Genomic DNA, 18,408 nt, shown 5'->3' with positions numbered 1-18,408 from the left:
GGCAGTGCACGGGGAGAGGAGGAGGAGGTGAGCGCAGCTCACCCCCGCCCCTCTCCATAGGAAGTAATGGCACACGGCGTCGTATTGCGGGTAAAGATAGGACATGTCCTATCTTTTTCCGGGGTACGGAGCGGTACGGTGCCGCGCGTGTGCTGCACCGTACCGCTCCCGTAGGGCGCTGTGCGCCCATTGCCGTCTATGGAGAACGTATATCGGCCGTATATACATAGGCCGTATATACGTCCTCCATACGTTAGTGTGAATATAGCCTTAGTATTACGTAAAGTTGCACAACTATCCAAAATACTTTCTGTATCAATTCCTTACTGTTACCTAAATCTCTGTTTGCTGTCCTTCTATAGGAAGCTTCCTTGTCTATTTCCTGTGTCTGGTCCATGGTCATGTGATGTCCCACTGGTGAAAGGAGAGTGATCAGAGCCTAGTGTAATAAGGAGCTGTGCACCTGTGTGACACCACATGACCAAGGCCTAAATACAGGAAGTAAACAATGGAGCTTCCTATAGCATAAAAGCAAGCAGAGATCTGGAAAACCATGAGGAATTGATACAGAATGTATATTGGAAAATTGTACTTTTTCATATAATTTATAATATTTATTACAACAACATTTATTTGCTGAATTTGTACAACCACTTTGTTAAAGGGGTAGCCTCAACAAAGCTATTTATGATAAATCCACAGGATAATTTAAAGAACTTTTCTTATTTCAGTAACTAATAGAGCAAGGGGTATTCCCATAGATGATAGATAAGGTCCCACTTCTAGGACTACCCCTTTAGCTTCTCCTAATCTGTCTGCTGCAGTATGAAGGGGATGGAAATGAAGGAAGGTAATACAGGAGAAAGAAACATTTAACTTTAAAAAAATATATACAGGTGGTTCCCTACTTAAGAACACCCAATTCACAGACGACCCCTAGTTACAAGCGGACCTCTGGTAATTGGTAAGTTACTGTACTTTAGTCCTAGGCTACAATAATCAGCTATAACAGTTATCACAGGTGTCTGTAATGAAGCTTTATTGTTAATCCTGGTTCTTATGACAACCCAACATTTTTAAATCCAATTGTCACAGAGACCAAAAACAATTTGTCTGTGGCTACAATTAAAAAATATACAACTAACATTCAAATTCAGCTTAAGAACAAACCAACAAAACCTATCTTGTACGTAACCCGGGACTGCCTGTAACAAAGCTCAATATTATCATAATATTATCATAATGTTATCATAATATTATATAATATTATTATAATATTACCATAATAATATAATATTAATAAGAAAGGGTCTTGAAAAGTTTAAATACACTTCCAGCTTCAAAAAAGAGGTTCTGCAGCAGCTGAAGCATGTAAAATAAAGAAAAATGTCGATACCCACTACAATGAATAATTGTATTAGATGTCACAACAGAGTTCTGCGGCTTGTAAAAAAACATTGCTACGTGTAAGAAGAACTTATGTGTGAATGGGTAATATTCCCATCATTAGAGGGTGCAGTATCCTATGTATTAAATTTAATTAACACGTCAAAATATCAAAAAATAAAAATCACACAAACAACTTCAATGATGTCAAGTGCATTCTCTGGGGAATGAAATATTGTAATTTGCAAACTGTACTTGTGTAAGGACACTGATCTGATGAAGTTTTCTGGAAATTTTTTCCACCAGCACCTTGTTGTCATTCACTTTAGAAATCTTCCAAGACAACTGTCTGGATTCACAGCGTATAGTGTATTATGTTTGGCAAAAAATAGAATTTGAATTTATTTTGTCCAAAATCCAACACTGTAATGAACATTATCCATAAATAGAAATGGAAGAGTGCCACCTTGTGGACAAATAATCATGTATTCATTTATATTACTATAACACACTGTATATACATATAAAATAGATTTACATTCACTGTGTTGAAAGTTTTTTCTATTAACTAGGAAATAAGAACCCTTGGGATGGTGGGCACCACGCCTGCTTTGGCACCCTTACAGGACCTATGAGGAAGTTGGCACTAGAGAATCAGAAAACGACAAGCTTATTTCACAATGAGGTTCCTGTAGTCACACTTCTTTGCTGGTAATGGGTCTGATTAATCATTAGGTTAATGTTACATTCTTGTGGTTTTTCGCACTAAATGAATAATACAGTATTAATGGAAATAGTCAAAGGAGGAAGTCTACAAGCAGGACACATTAAAAAGGAACAAAAACACAAAATATAAAAGTTCAATTCATCATTATGGCCATGATGTAATATAACACAGCTCTGATACATGGGAACTACCTTTTCCGTAGATATTACAGAGGAGTCTAATACTATACACTCTTCACATAGACTCAAAACCTCAACAAGTACAAAATGGAACTAATAATCTTTCCTCCACCAAACACATCCCTTCCACCAGAGGTACCGTATATACTCGAGTATAAGCCGACCCGAGTATAAGCCGAGGCCCCTAATTTTACCACAAAATACTGGGAAAACCTATTGACTCGAGTATAAGCCGAGGGTGGGAAATGCATTGGTCACAGCGTATATAGCCTGCCAGACCCTGCCCCAGTGTATATAGCCTGCCAGACCCTGCCCCAGTGTATATAGCCTGCCTACCCTGCCCCAGTGTATATAGCCTGCCAGACCCTGCCCCAGTGTATATAGCCTGCCAGACCCTGCCCCAGTGTATATAGCCTGCCAGCCCCTGCCCCAGTGTATATAGCCTGCCAGACCCTGCCCCAGTGTATATAGCCTGCCAGACCCTGCCCCAGTGTATATAGCCTGACAGACCCTGCCCCAGTGTATATAGCCTGCCAGACCCTGCCCCAGTGTATATAGCCTGCCGCCGCTGCCGGACAGATCGCACAGGGGTCGCCGGAAAGGTTTAGATATATTTATTTTTTGACTTGAGTATAAGCCGAGTTTGGGTTTTTCAGCACATTTTTTGTGCTGAAAAACTAGGCTTATACTCGAGTATATAAGGTAACAATCACAATCCATGGCTCCACACTCTGTCCGGTCCGTAAATTCGGCTGCCTTGGAGTCATCTTTGACTCTGGCTTATCCTTTAAGGATGCATTCACACACCTATTCTGGGGACAGGGATTTGGTCAGATGATTTGCGACCAGATCACGTCCCCCATAGACTTCTATGGTTCCCGCAAATGGCGCAGTGAGCACACGGTGCGTCACTGCACCGCGACCAAATTGGGTGCTCGGGTGCCAGCTCTGTGCTTGCCCAGGATCACATGGTCCTCTAAATGAGCCTTAAGCCTCACAGTCAGTCCTTACTATAACCTGCCACATCCATCTCAAGGACGTCTCTCGCATCTGACCCTTCCTCAACCTTCCTCTACAAAATTACTAGTCCATGCCCTTATCATCTCCCACTTGGACTACTACAATATTCTTCTCTGTGGTCTCACAGCTAACTTTCTAACGCCCTTCCATGCTATCCTCATATCTGCAGTCTGCCTCATCCGCACTTCTCCTATGTCTCTCCTCTGGTTACTCGCTGTACAAAAAAATGCAGTTTAAAATACTAACCATGACATTCAAAGCTCCCCACAACCTGTCCCCTCCATATATCTCTGAACTAATCAGCAAATACCGCCCAACACGTAATCTTTGGTCCTCACGGGACCTTCAGCTTCACTCTACTACCATCCACTCTTCTCACAATCGTATCCAGGACTTCTCCCGTGCTTCCCCCATACTCTGGAACGCTCTACCAAAATGTGTCCGACTCCTCACCTTTCAATCCTTCAAACGTAACCTGAAACCCATCTATTTGGGATCGTCTACAATACGCAATAACTGCACTGCTCTTATCCGTCACCTGGTGTCTCCATCTACCCTATCCACATAGATTGTGAGCCGTCATGGGTAGGGTCACCTATTTTCCTGATCTCTGTAGTTTTTGTATTTGTACGTTTGTTCTTGTCTCAATGTAATGTATGTGAACCCCTTACTGATTGTACAGCACCATGGAATTAAAAGGGTTTTCCCACGAACAAAAGATAGGCCTTATCCACAGGATAGGGCCTAACTTGCTGATCAGTGGGGGTCTCAGTGGTGAGACCTCCACAGATCAGGAAAATGAGGGGTCCGATGGGGTCCCACTTACCTCTGTCGAACCCCTCGTTGCTCCGTCAGACTAATGAGCAGACGGCCGCGCATGACCGTTCTGCTCCCTAATCTCTATGGAGCTGAAGGAAATTGCCGTGCACCGCGCTCCAAGATCTCTGTCAGCTCCATAAAGATTAATGGAGCAGAACAGTCATGCCTGGGCGTCTGCTCCATTAGTCTGAAGTAAGATTCTGATTTCTGCTGCACACTGTTATGGAATGGAGGGTTCAGGTGCTCTGGAGAGGGTCCCAACCCCGTATCGTATAGAAATTATAGAACTCCAGTCACACTGTTAAGTAATCTTTGAATTTATTTTTACACAAACTCCAATTGTGACGTTTCGGTCTGTGTTAGACCTTCATCAGACTCAGTTTGTCTTATAGAAATGGGGATCAAGGTGGTGGCATGTAGCCCTGGAGCACAGAGGAGCAGGAATTGCGGTCGTAGCCGCTCTGGGAAAGAGGTGCTCCTCGTAGCACCTCTTTCCCAGAGCGGCTACGACCGCAATTCCTGCTCCTCGGTGCTCCAGGGCTACATGCCACCACCTTGATCCCCATTTCTATAAGACAAACTGAGTCTGATGAAGGTCTAACACAGACCGATACGTCACAATTGGAGTTTGTGTAAAAATAAATTCAAAGATTACTTAACAGTGTGACTGGAGTTCTATAATTTCTGCTCCATTAGTCTGACGGAGCAACGAGGGGTCCGATGGAGGTACGTAGGACCCCATCAGACCACTCATTTTCCTGATCTGTGGGGGTCTTAGCACTGAGACCCCCACTGATCACCAAGTTAGGCCCTATCCCGTGGACCCTCTAATGGTGCTCTTTTAATAAATAACAAATAATAATCTATTAGTCAAAACCAAAGGAAATCCATCATCAAAATCAAGGACACTTAGTCCAGATCCAGGCATCGTGACTGTGGTAATCTTCTTATATTTCTTACCCATGGCCTCCTTCCTTCTAAAATCAATAAAAAAATTATGATAATGAGCCTAAAGGGCTCCTCAGGGGAGTCAGAAGAGCCACTTAGTGCAAGAGCTTCAGAAGCTACCCCCTGCTCCCTCTATCTGCTGTAATTGTGCAGATGCAGAGGAAGTTTCAGCACACAATGGGATGGGGAAGTGCTCTTTCACAGTGTAATAGTTTGTGAAGCTACAGCAAGCCTCTGGTAATACTTTCAGGAGCACTTCTGGCTCATTAGTATAATTATAAAAGTGCCTGGATATATGAGCAAGTGATTCTGATTTGATGGTCGATTAACTTTGTAGGTGTACTAGAGGACCCCTTATGACCTTCTACCAAAAACAGTGATATGTATAGTATTGTAGCACAATCTCATCTATTTCAATTGAGCTCAGCTGCACCAGATTGAAAATGAAATAAATGTCTATAGTATAAAAAAAAATACTATTTGCTAAAATTTTATGTTTTAAATGCGGCGGTTTTTCCGAATCCGTCGGGTTTTCATACGGCCACGCCCCCCGATTTCCATCGCGTGCATGCCAGCGCCGATGCGCCACAATCCGAGCGCCAAAATCCCGGGGCAATTCAGGGGAAATCGGCGCAAATTGGAAATATTCGGGTAACACGTCGGGAAAACGCGAATCGGGACGTTAGTAAATGACCCCCACTGTCTGCATTCAGAAGATAGAACTTAGGAAACTTCTTTAATTTTAAGTATCTTCAGGGTCATCAGACCAAATGTAGAGATCCATAATGACCATATACAAATGTAAATTTATGGAAGACCCCTTAAAGGTAGAACTAGTAACCCTGTTATAAATCTTACTTTAAAGTAGTTGGCCAGGTTTCTTAACAAAGCTGCTTAAATGAAATCTACCACAGGATGAAGGATTGTAAACCGAGCACAATGGCATACTAGTTATGTCCTTGCTTTTACAAAAAAAAAGGCTTTGAGATTTATGCAAATGAGTCTGAGGGGCTCCAGGTTCTATAGCTGTTAATTGAGCCCGGAGCCTCTGAGGCTAATTTACATAACTTTTAAATACTTTTCTTCATAAAAACAAGGGCATAAGAAGCTAAAAGAAGAGTGGAACCTGCCAGAGGAGGCACACAGCAGTATGTAAGCGTACTTGGTTTACAATCCTTCATCCCGATGGTAGACGTCCTTTAAAGGGGTTTTCCCACAAAACAAATTAGGGCCTAACTTGTTTCATGGGAAAACCCCTTAAAAATAGGGTGTGTAAAGGCACTAGGCAGTGAAGTGCCATAGGTGTAGACGTCACCACTAAGGCCACCAATTGGAGGTAATGTAGGTTTGTAACGGAACTGGACTAGGAAAGAACATCATCACATGTTATATGTCTCTTGTTGGTTTATAGGAGCCCATATACATTAGATTAAGCTAGATCAAACCTCTTTTAATGTTTATTCATTGGACATCTAACGATTTAAGGAAAAAAATAGAAGACATGTTAATTTACAATATAGACAACCCATTGTTTCGGCACCAGAGGTGTCTAAGAGCAGATTGCTCCCCTTCTTCCATTCCTCCACATGCACACTAAGCAAAACCAAGTACTCATGTGTATAGGGAGGACTGGAGTGATATGTGGTCACCTTATTGGATATTACAAAGGACATTGTTTTATATCACAATGGCTTGCTAAGCCCTGCTGTACCTGTAGAGGAGGCTCCAGGTGAAATAAAAGGCCTAAAGTCTATATATTCTGTATTATTTCCAGGTGCCAGGACTGAAGGCGATGATGCTATTGACACAGTTAGGACAGTCTGTTAGATGCCTTGGGCACCCAGGGATCAACTCATTATTTGCATAGCAATCTGCCTTTGTTCATTGTGAACAGCCTAGAAAGACCATTATGTCTCCTTCACTTGTGTCCCAAAATAACACCCATAAAACGTATTCAACATTAGACACCCATTGCATGGTACACATGGTACCCTGCATACCAAAATATTTTTTATTTTAACTTTTCACTGTCTCTCTCTTTGGGGAGAGATATAAAATTATTTTTTGCATCCTTTTTGCTACCCTATACAAACGTATGGTGGATGTATGTATGGTCGCAAGCTTGCGGCCGTACATAATTCCCCCCTAGACGGCAATGGGCGCACGGAGCGGCACCATACTTCTCCATACACAAGGAAAAGATAAAACATGTCTTATCTTTCCCCGTGTACAAAACTGTACGTTGCGTATCTCTATGGAGAGGGGAGGGGTCACCAATTACACCTTAACGTGTAATTCTACGGCTTAATCCTTGGCAAACCCCGCTATAGAAAATAAATAGGATGCAGAATTCTGTACTGTTTTCGGTTTTTGTATCTAAAATTTCTGTTCTATAAAACATAAAATAAAGAGTGGAATAAAAAAAAAGAAAAAGAAAAAGAATTTGTTTCCAAATATGGAGCTGAAATTTCCATTGCATTAGCCCTATTCTCTCTTTTGCTATGATATTGGGGCACATTTACTAAAAGCAGTGCAGTGTGTACTAGGTGCAGTTTGCCTGTGTATAGTGCAAATGGCATCAGACTCATGAATTGTGGCGCCGTTCTTCATGAATCTGGCGCTCCATCCACTGCCTGTTTTTGGTGCACCTTTAACACAATTCTGTCGCAACCGGCATGATAATTGCAGGCACACGGTCAGACTGTGCTCCGGAACGCCCCCTTTCAGTGCAGAAATTTGTGTTGAGTCGGTTATAGTGCACAAATGAATAGTGTGCAAACACTTCTTAAATACATGTGCAATCAGTTTGCACTAGATAGACTGTGCAAAGTCCGACAGAAAATTGGCGCACGGCCCTTAGTAAATCTGGGCCATTATTTTTCTATCCTATACCAATGTGAAATCCCAGAGCTGTAATACTTCAACTCCCCTGTAGAGGAGCTGCAGGGAAATGTTAGACAAGCTGTCAGGTTCACCAAGTTACATATGATCAGCTTATTTTAGGGGTGACAATTCCATCAAAAATCAATTGACCAAAGCAAGAAGCCCCCTTAAAACAGAGTTGTATTCAGCTTTCAGGAATTTGTTCATGTTATGGGTCATAATACAGTAATTCATGTCTAACAACCTCAGGATCTGCTCGGTGATTCCCAGAATATGCTCTATTGCAGCCCGGCATAAGCTGACGTGAGCACAGGCCTCCACTTGTCTCCACGTCGTCCTGTCTACAGTGATGGACTGTATGTAAAATGATCTAATTTCTGCAGCCGCCTCCTCCATAGAAGCTCTACAGCTCCGATAGATCGCTCATCAGTCCCTGCCATTCAGGAAGATCTAATCTGAGGATTAAAATCCTATAAACATGGGGAGTGAACAGTCAGGACATTATGGATTTTACTTACACTATATCCCGTGCAGAATCTGAACAGAAAGTCGACCAACTATGGCAGTGATGGCGAACCTTTTAGCGACCGAGTGCCCAAACTGCAACCCCAAATCCTCATTTATCACGAGGTGCCAACCAAAAATTAAAGCATTAACTTATTGCTGCCTGTTCTTCAATAATGTTCATACTGGCCTCCTGAGGACAGCAACACAGTAGAAAGGAGGGACATTTTTCATCATTGTACCTTCTTTCCAGTGTCCTTTTGTACACAAAGAATCGTGGGGCCAGCAGGAGGTCCTCCAAAGATAATTCAGCACTGTCTACACATTCTCCCTCTTCCTACAATCCCAAGTAAGTCCCTTTAAAATATCACTGAAAGCAGCATCTTTGCTTTCAAGTTGCTTGGAACTGCAGGGAGATTCTTTGAGTCCTGTCTGGTGTGCTGGGGCGATGCCCCAGGTGCCCAAAGAAAGGGCCTGGAGTGCCGCCTCTGGCACCCGTGCCATAGGTTCGCCTCCACTGCACTATGGGATATAGAGGCAGAAAATGATTGGGTCACAAAATGATAAACTGTACAATAATGTACCAAGGGTAGGGATAAAACCAACCAACTAATGTCTGTCCTCTTACTGCCCCTGAAGGAAGATGATCAAGGATTGGCACATGGATTTTAACATGTAAGTGGTGCAAGGCAGAGGATTATTCCCCTATTCCTGTTGAGAATGCAGGAGGGGAGCTATGACTACCGGCTAATGTCTACCGACAGATCGAAATGCACAGGAGAGGCAGGGCCCCATAACATACTTACTACTCCTAGATCCCTACTCCCTCAGAAAATATACATAATTGTATACGTACACAGTTATACACTCTTATACACACACATGCATACACATTTCTGCACTGATATATACATTTATACACTTACATGGAATTGTCCCTGTAGCTGCTGACCACATGGGGGAAGTACACAGCAGGAATTAAAGATGACAAATCCCTAGTCCTGGTATACTGCTATCCTCTCCCTTGACATTTTTTTTAATCTTAGCTGCCGATTCATGCTGTATACTGTGAAAGATGTGCAGTGTTATATACAAATTATTTTGAACAATTTACAGCAAAATATGTTTATAATGGTGCACATGACACTGCCGGCCCCAAAGCAGCTGCTGTGGCTGCTACCACTGTATTTACACCCTCGAATATGCACAATATCTATACAGGTGCACTTGGTGTCCCTGGACTTTGTATAATGGTCCCAGGGGCTGTATTGTACCTTATTGTAGTAGTACTGTTCCCTACAAGCAATAGCTCTGTAATAAGACATCTAATGGAATATGTCACAGTTCTCTTCTTACACAGCAACATGCCTGCCAATGCATTGGATAGGTAGGTGTTGCCAAAGTGTTCCTCTCCATGTCAGGAGCTTTCTGGTGAGCCTGCACACCTCACTAGGAGGTCTTTAGCATGAGAAACTTGGTAATTGCAGCTGTAAGATTCTGCCTGAGAGGTCATGAGTTAAATGTATTGTCCAATTTTATGCTCTCTGTTACTGAGATGGTAGGAGCAAGCTGGTTGGACAAGGGAGCTGCCAGCTCACAAAGGGCCCCTTGTGGCTGGAAAGTTCCAGGCCAGTTCAGCCCAGAGGTCAGTCTGGAGAAGTCAGCCAGTCCAGGAACAGAGGTTTCTGAGGCAAAGACACCTTGGCCTACAAAACTCTAGACTAAGGCTACATTCACACTACAGTATGGGGGATGTATATACGGCCGACGTGTATGCGGGCGATATACGTCCCCCATACACTTCTATGGGCTCACGGCCCTGTACGGGAGCGGTACGGTGCCGCACACGTGCGGCACCGCACCGCTCCGTAGCCCGGGGAAAGATAGGACATGTCCTATCTTTCCCCGTATTACGGCGCCGTTTGCCATAACTTCCTATGGAGAGGGGCAGGGGCTCCTCTCCCTACGCTGCTGTGAGTCCGCCGTGCTACGGTGCGGCGGGCTCACGGCAGTGGGAATGCAGCCTAAAGCAGAGCTCCACCTCAAGGACTCTGCTCCAACACTCTTGGCCCAGCCTGAAGCTACTTTACCAGGCTGTTTGCACACCTTCCTGAGGACCTGAGCTCCAACCAGCTACCTCCTTCCAGCTGAATATTTGCTGCTGTTAAGGCAGTTGCCTGTTCCAAAGAAAGAATTGTAAGTTATACTTCACCAAGGTGCCCCTGAGTGATCCCTGGATCCAGCTGTGCACCATCACGGGGCGCCCCATCCTTCATCCCCTAGGATCCCTATCTACACCCTGGGGTAGCACCAGAGACAAACCTACTCTGTCAGCCTCTCCCTCCATTTTCTTGCACACACCCCCTGCTGGAGACCTGCCCTGTAATCATTGCCGTGCACTAAGCCACACTAGCCAACCACTCCGGTATTCAGGACCCTGGCTTCCTTCAGCCACGGAAAAGGTCAGGCCCAGGTAGGGGATGTTGCAACTAAATACATCCATATGGAATGGGAAACACACATATGTTAAATGAAACCCACCACTTTCGATGGTGGGTATAAGTAGCAAATGCTGTGCTCAGGGTGAGCTGGTGCCGGCGCTTATTTTCGTTTAGTTTTTAAACCGATATAAAGTGCTTAAACGCTTTATTAATCTTTATATAGGAAGTGGCTGCACCGCGGTCCGAGCTCGATGCACCATGTGCACGACAACTTCCTGTGCCTGAATAGGAAGTGGTCGCACGCATGGTGCGGCGAGCGCGGACAACGGTGCAATGAAGGTACTTGTATATAAAGATTAATAAAGCGTTTAACACTTTATATCGGTTTAAAAACATAATGATAGTAAGCGCCGGCACCAGCTCACCCTGAGCACGGCATTTGCTACTTATACCCACCATCGGAAGTGGTGGGTTTCCTTTAAGCAATGTACAGTAGGTTGAAAAATATTCCTACCCTTTGAACTTTTTAGTGTTACAGCCACAAACTTCAATGCATTTTATTTTTTAGAGACGCATAAAGTATCAGGAATTTCTGAAGTGTAAAGAAAGATCTGTGCAGCTCCACCAGAGTGACCCTGGACCTACTGATCTGGGGTGTCAGTTTAGGTGAACGACCATGTCTTGGTGGGTTTGGAGATATGCCATACTCCTCCCATTTACAGATAATGGATTGAACAGTGCTCTTTCTTTAAAACTATCTGCAATACAATGTTTTGTCAACTTTATCCCTGAGCTGTTTGGTGCAATTCTTGTTCACCAATGGTCTTTAGCAAACGTCTGAGACTTTCACAAAACAGCTATAGGCCGGTGGCACACGTAGCGTTTTGAACCCATTTTTGGGCCGTGTTTAAGCAGTCCATTAAAAAATGCATGCGTTGACCAGTTTTAATTTACATAATTGGTAAAACCAGTCAAAAACTAATGCGTTTTTTAACGGACTGCTTAAAAACGACCCAAAAACGGATTCAAAACGCCACGTGTTCTGCCGGGCCATAGTTATACTAAAAATAAATTACATACAGATGTTCTCTAGTTCCTAATCAGGTGACTTCTTAAGGCAGATGAACAATTATATGTAGGCTAACGGAGTACAGGGGGCTGAATACATATGCATTCCTTTGAGCATTCATTTGCAAAATATTTGGAAAGCACTTAGCTTCCACACGTTCAGTTTTTCAGATGCAGTTTTTGATGCTCAAACCAGGAGTGGAGTGAAAATAGAGGAGGATCAGCGCTTAATGATAAGTCATCACCCATTATCATCCAGACATGCTTTGGCTTAAAAAATTGCATCTGAGAACTGAACGTGTGGACGCGCCCTTAGGTCGGCGGCACACGTGGCATTTTGAACCCGTTTTTGGGCCGTTTTTAAGTAGTCCGCTAAAAAAGCATGAGGTCCAAAAACGTGATCATCATCCTTACACTTCACAAATATTTGATACTTTATGTTTGTTGCTGCTTTTAAAAAGTAGGAAACGTTCTAGGGGTATGAATACTTTTGCAACACACTATAAACCTCTTAAGGCTTGGTACAACATGGAGATTGTTCATAAGGGAATATCCAGAATAACACAAGAAGTTAACAAAAGTTCCTGCTAAGTTTCTCCATTTTTATATCGCTATACATTGTAGCAATTAAATCAGTACCCTAGAAAAGTGCAAACCTTCCCAAAACCTGGGTAAAATACCCAGAATTAAGTAATTTTTTTCCCTTTCATTTGGTAAGGATACACAAAGAATACAAAAAGAGATGTGTAAAACAATGCTATACACCACATGGCTTGTATCCTTTTTACCTACACTACATTGGGCACAAAAGACTTCCCCACAAGTTTTAGTAAAGAATTTAAAGTTTGGGTAAAAGGTTCCTAATATATATTTACTCCAAATTCTGAATATTTAGCTTTGTATATTTGAGCAATTTCCACCAATGAAGTCTCCCCATAGAAGAGTGTCATCATGTGTCATATGTGAATGTCATTACTGGCATGTCGCTGAGGACGGCCAGCCGCAATTCTGACACGAGATCCTGAAATATGTCGGAAAACCTCTATCCCTATAAATTGTGTTCTCCCTTATAAATTCTACAATCCCAGACATCCAGCGCTACGACTATCTCTTCTGATTCTCCATCGGGCACTACAGAAATAGTCCTGCACAGCGACAATGTGACACGTATGAACCGCGGTGCAGGATCGCTTCCCATTCCCCTCCTTTCTCCGGCTCTGTTTGTTCAAGACCTTCCAACTAAACAAACAAGCTCTTTGTGATTGGATTGACATGGTGCTAACAAGACGCTTAATGCCCAAATCAGTCTGAATGCAGGTAGAGTTCTCACTAATACCAATACCAGGATCTTGCACACTTCCAAACCGCCAACAGAAAGTCCAGGAAAAGAAAAACTAATTCCTTTCCCCTCCCTGGGTAAATATTACATTGCATTAAGAGAGCCACGTCATGTGTGCGAGCGCGTGTTTCATCCACGTAAGGCTCTTACCTGCAGACTTCTCGGCTATCTTGGCCTCCGCCGCTTGTTCCAGCAGCTGCGCATCCAACTTGAGCGTTTCCAGGTCTCTCTCTCTGCTCATCAGGGCTTCTCGGAGCTGAGAATAAACAGGGAAACCCGGCCATCAATGGATGATAAGAAGAACAGGCTCTGCAACCTTTTCCTTGTTTGCACATCCATCCCCAAACATCTCCGCAGCAGAACACAATATGACTGCTGCAGTGTATTTATTTTATAATGTAAATGTTTAGAGAAAAGCTTCCAAGGCCACATCTCCACTTCTACAGTAAATGTAGTAACGGGACTGGAAAGACTCGGGAAGGCGCGGTGACCCTACAAAATTATCCTGCGATATGATAGCTTTGCATTAAATGCTTAGAAAACCCATTTTCATTCGAGATTTTGAGTCACAAAAAAATCCAGATACAGACGACCCCTAGTTACAGACGGACCTTTCTGAACACTGTGACCTCTGGTGAAGCTCTCTGGATGTTACTATAGTTCCAGACTGCAAAGATCACCGGTAAAGTGTCTGTAATGAAGCTTTATTGATAATCCTTGATCCCATGACAGCACAAAATTTTTAAAATTCAATTGTCACAGGGAAAAAACTAATTTGTCGGGAGTTACAATTATAAATATACCTGTTCCGACTTACATACAAATTCAACTTAAGTACAAACCTAGCCTATCCTGTACATAACCCAGGGACTGCCTGTATAAAGAATATATCACTCGGAGGACCCAACATGTCCAACCATTACATACCATGAACTGTGCAGGACATTATTACACCTGCAGAGGCATTATAGGGAAAATTATCATGTACTATGCAATCCCTTCACGGGTTAACCCCCCCTAAGGACCCATATAATACCCCATAATGCAACTCAGCAACATATAATACCCCTCTTTAATTTTATCCTCCCTTTACATCTGTGGCCTCCTGTCCACCATCCTTCTCATACAGTGGCCTCCTGTCCTTTATTCCTTTTATATAGTTGCCTCGTGACCTCCATCCCTCTTATATAGAGGCCTCCTGACCTCTATCCCTTTTATATGGTTGACTCCTGACCTCCATCCCTCTTATATAGTGGCCTCCTGATCTCCATCCCTTTTATATAGTTGCCTCCTGAACTCCATCCCTCTCATATAGTTGCCTCCTGACCTCCATCCTTCCCTGTATAGTGTCCTCCAGCCCTCCATCCCTCTTATATTGTGGCCTCTTGTCCTCCCCAATCCCTCTCATACAGTTGCCTCCTGACCTCCATCCCTTTTATATAGTGGGCCCCTGACCTCCATCCCCCTTATATAGTGGCCTCCTGTCCTCCATCCCTCTTATATAGTGGCCTCCTGACCTCCATCCCCCTTATATAGTGGCCTCCTGACCTCCATCCCTTTTATATAGTGGCCTCCTGACCTCCATCCTTCTCATGTAGTGGTCTCCTGACCTCCATCCCTTTTATATAGTGGTCTCCTGACCTCCATCCCTTTTATATAGTGGTCTCCTGACCTCCATCCCTCTTATATAGTGGCCTCTTGTCCTCCCCAATCCCTCTCATATAGTTGCCTCCTGACCTCCATCCCTTTTATATAGTGGGCCCCTGACCTCCATCCCTCTTATATAGTGGCCTCCTGACCTCCATCCCCCTTATATAGTGGCCTCCTGACCTCCATCCCCCTTATATAGTGGCCTCCGGACCTCCATCCCTCTTATATAGTGGCCTCCTGACCTCCATCCCTCTTATATAGTGGCCTCCTGACCTCCATCCTTCCCTGTATAGTGTCCTCCAGCCCTTCATCCCTCTTATATAGTGGCCTCTTGTCCTCCCCAATCCCTCTCATATAGTTGCCTCCTGACCTCCATCCCTTTTATATAGTGGGCCCCTGACCTCCATCCCTCTTATATAGTGGCCTCCTGACCTCCATCCCCCTTATATAGTGGCCTCCTGACCTCCATCCCCCTTATATAGTGGCCTCCGGACCTCCATCCCTCTTATATAGTGGCCTCCTGACCTCCATCCCTCTTATATAGTGGCCTCCTGACCTCCATCCTTCCCTGTATAGTGTCCTCCAGCCCTCCATCCCTCTTATATAGTGGCCTCTTGTCCTCCCCAATCCCTCTCATATAGTTGCCTCCTGACCTCCATCCCTTTTATATAGTGGGCCCCTGACCTCCATCCCTCTTATATAGTGGCCTCTTGTCCTCCCCAATCCCTCTCATATAGTTGCCTCCTGACCTCCATCCCTCTTATATAGTGGCCTCCTGTCCTCCATCCCTCTTATATAGTGGCCTCCTGACCTCCATCCCTCTTATATAGTGGCCTCCTGACCTCCATCCCTCTTATATAGTGGCCTCCTGACCTCCATCCCTCTTATATAGTGGCCTCCTGACCTCCATCCCTTTTATATAGTGGCCTCCTGACCTCCATCCTTCTCATGTAGTGGTCTCCTGACCTCCATCCCTTTTATATAGTGGCCTCCTGACCTCCATCCCTCTTATATAGTGGTCTCCTGACCTCCATCCCTCTTATATAGTGGCCTCCTGACCTCCATCCCTCTTATATAGTGGTCTCCTGTCCTCCAACCCTCTTATATAGTGGCCTCCTGACCTCCATCCCTCTTATATAGTGGCCTCCTGTCCTCCATCCCTCTTATATAGTGGCCTCCTGTCCTCCATCCCTCTTATATAGTGGCCTCCTGTCCTCCCTAATCCCTCTCATATAGTTGCCTCCTGACCTCCATCCCTTTTATATAGTGGGCCCCTGTCCTCCATCTTACCTTATACAGAGGCCTCCTGTCCTCCATCCTTCTTATATGGTGTCTCTAATTATAATCAGCATTATATTTATGTGCACCAGGCAGGTGCAGGACATGTGATGTGGACATGTGACCAGCGGCCATCTTCCGTCCTTTGTCTCCTTCACAGGGACAATCAATGTACTGCTTAAAGGGCCAGTAGCATTTTAATTCTTCATTACAGTGTATGTCCACTGTATTTTTCTGCGAAGGGGAGCACATTTTTAAATAAACAACTAATGCCATATTAGCTTAGATTTTAATGATCCATTTGAATATGAATTATGCTGATTCCTGTAATGCCCCTTTAAATTCTATAATACCAGTCACTAACGGGGTTGTCAATTATCCTTCCCAAGAACAGCAGAACTAGTAAGAACTAGTTTCTTTGGTTCCCAATATACCAAAGGGGACCTCTCTTGGGCGGTGTACCTTGGGTATAACATTTTGTACTATAAAGAACAGTGCAACGGACAATGCTATTCCCTACTGAATAGTACGATGAAAAATATATGTACTTTTTACATGGGCACTGTAAAATAAATGCCACTTAGTAGCATCTGTTAAATGTATACCTCGGAGGTTTCCGTCAGGAGATGCTGCCAATGGAAACTTCAGACAGACACTGCACAGTATGAAATTTTATTTTAGGGGGAAATGCCCTTGATACAATCACATCCATCCTCATTTTAACAGCCCAAAGCTTTAGTTAATACCCAGATTAGTTAAATGCATTAAATGCATCTAAGGATTAGCACTAGAAATCCTAACCCGCTGCTCTTGAATGTACTGACGTCAGACGATATGATGCATTGGTACGACTGCCAACCCAAACCTAACTGTTGAATGAAATCCAAGCTAGTATGCTATTAATATAACAGTAGTGGATTTCATTGGATTAACAATAAAGTGTAAAATTATATATATTATGTGTATTGGCAAAGTATGCCACAACTTCAATGTCAGTGGAGAGGGCAAGGCAAGCTCTGTGGTGCCCAATGTATGGCATGACTGCCCTCTGCTGCACTCAAGTGGTCCCTGTCGGTGTATAAACACATACTGTGCCCCTTTCCCTTGCTGGCCTCCTAGTTCTGCAACTACTTCACCTATGATTGGCACACTGTACGGAACCTGAGGGCAAAATGACACCAGACCTTCAGCAAAATCCTGTGATTGGCTATGTACCCCTGAACACTAACATTAGGGACCTTTTAAAGTCCTACCCCAATACACTCAGGAATTGCCTCAAAAACTCAACAAAATGGCCAATTTTACTCATCTGTCTTTGAATAAGAGAGAAAATACACTCATAAATATTCTATTACGTCCATATGTTAAATCCTCGGAATTAGTTATTGAAACACCATGTTGAACAGGAAGAACAATAGGGTGTTGACGTGCCGTAACAGGTAGTACGTAAGGAGAGGGTGTTTGGGACCTCTTTGTCCAACGCTCATGCATCTGTGACACAATGCGGCTAAGGTCCAGCGGCTCCACTGAGTGATACCTTAAAACTGTACGACAAGAAAAATTCCCATTTAGCTCATTACACGCCTCTTACCTCTTGTAGGGTTTGACAATAACTTGACAAACACAAAGCACCAAACATCTATAAGTTGATGGCTTAAAATGACTGAACTTCAGTTCTTTTTCAGATGGATTCATTTTTATTCTTATAGGAGCCTTCAGTAGGTTCTGACAAGTTTTGCCGCTGGGGCAGAGGTCTCTCAATCCAAATTTCTAGCAGGTAAAGGTTGAGGTACCTGCTCAATGGTCCCCTAATATGACGAAAAATATTTGAAAGTGCCTGCTTATTATGTTCCTTTCACTTTGAAGCCTTCCAATCACTGAGCAGAACTAAAGGAAGCTATATTCTACCAATAGCTTTGGACCCAACAGCCAGTCCTAACCAATGCCCAAAAAAGCTCCAAATTTGGTTCGTACATGGTATTATTTCTAAACCTGTCATCATCCCTTGTGTCTAATGCAGAGGAAAGAGTGTGTAGCATATGAAGCATAGGGGTATTTCTGGGAGTGTGGATACACCCTAATGGCTCATGCCCACGACAAGTGTCGTCCTGTTTTGTAAATGGATTGTACAGAGGAGCACTTAATGTAATGGTTTTTAAGGATCAA

General features: G+C 43.6%; 1 protein-coding gene across 10 annotated transcripts in view; it reads right to left on the bottom strand.

Annotated features, from left to right (window-relative positions):
* MIPOL1 (mirror-image polydactyly 1) overlaps positions 1-18,408 on the bottom strand; it is a 276,231-nt gene that overhangs the window by 161,708 nt on the left and 96,115 nt on the right. For all 10 annotated transcript variants that reach the window (XM_072115538.1, XM_072115539.1, XM_072115537.1 and 7 more), the window contains one exon: positions 13,465-13,570. In XM_072115538.1, the coding sequence (XP_071971639.1) occupies positions 13,465-13,570 (106 nt within the window). The remainder of the gene's footprint in view (positions 1-13,464; positions 13,571-18,408) is intronic.

Source organism: Engystomops pustulosus, chromosome 7 (genome assembly GCF_040894005.1).
Source record: "Engystomops pustulosus chromosome 7, aEngPut4.maternal, whole genome shotgun sequence".
In the NCBI taxonomy this organism is placed as follows: domain Eukaryota; kingdom Metazoa; phylum Chordata; class Amphibia; order Anura; family Leptodactylidae; genus Engystomops; species Engystomops pustulosus.
The sequence above is the reverse complement of the archived record's forward strand: the minus strand, read 5'-3'. Positions and strand labels throughout refer to the sequence as shown.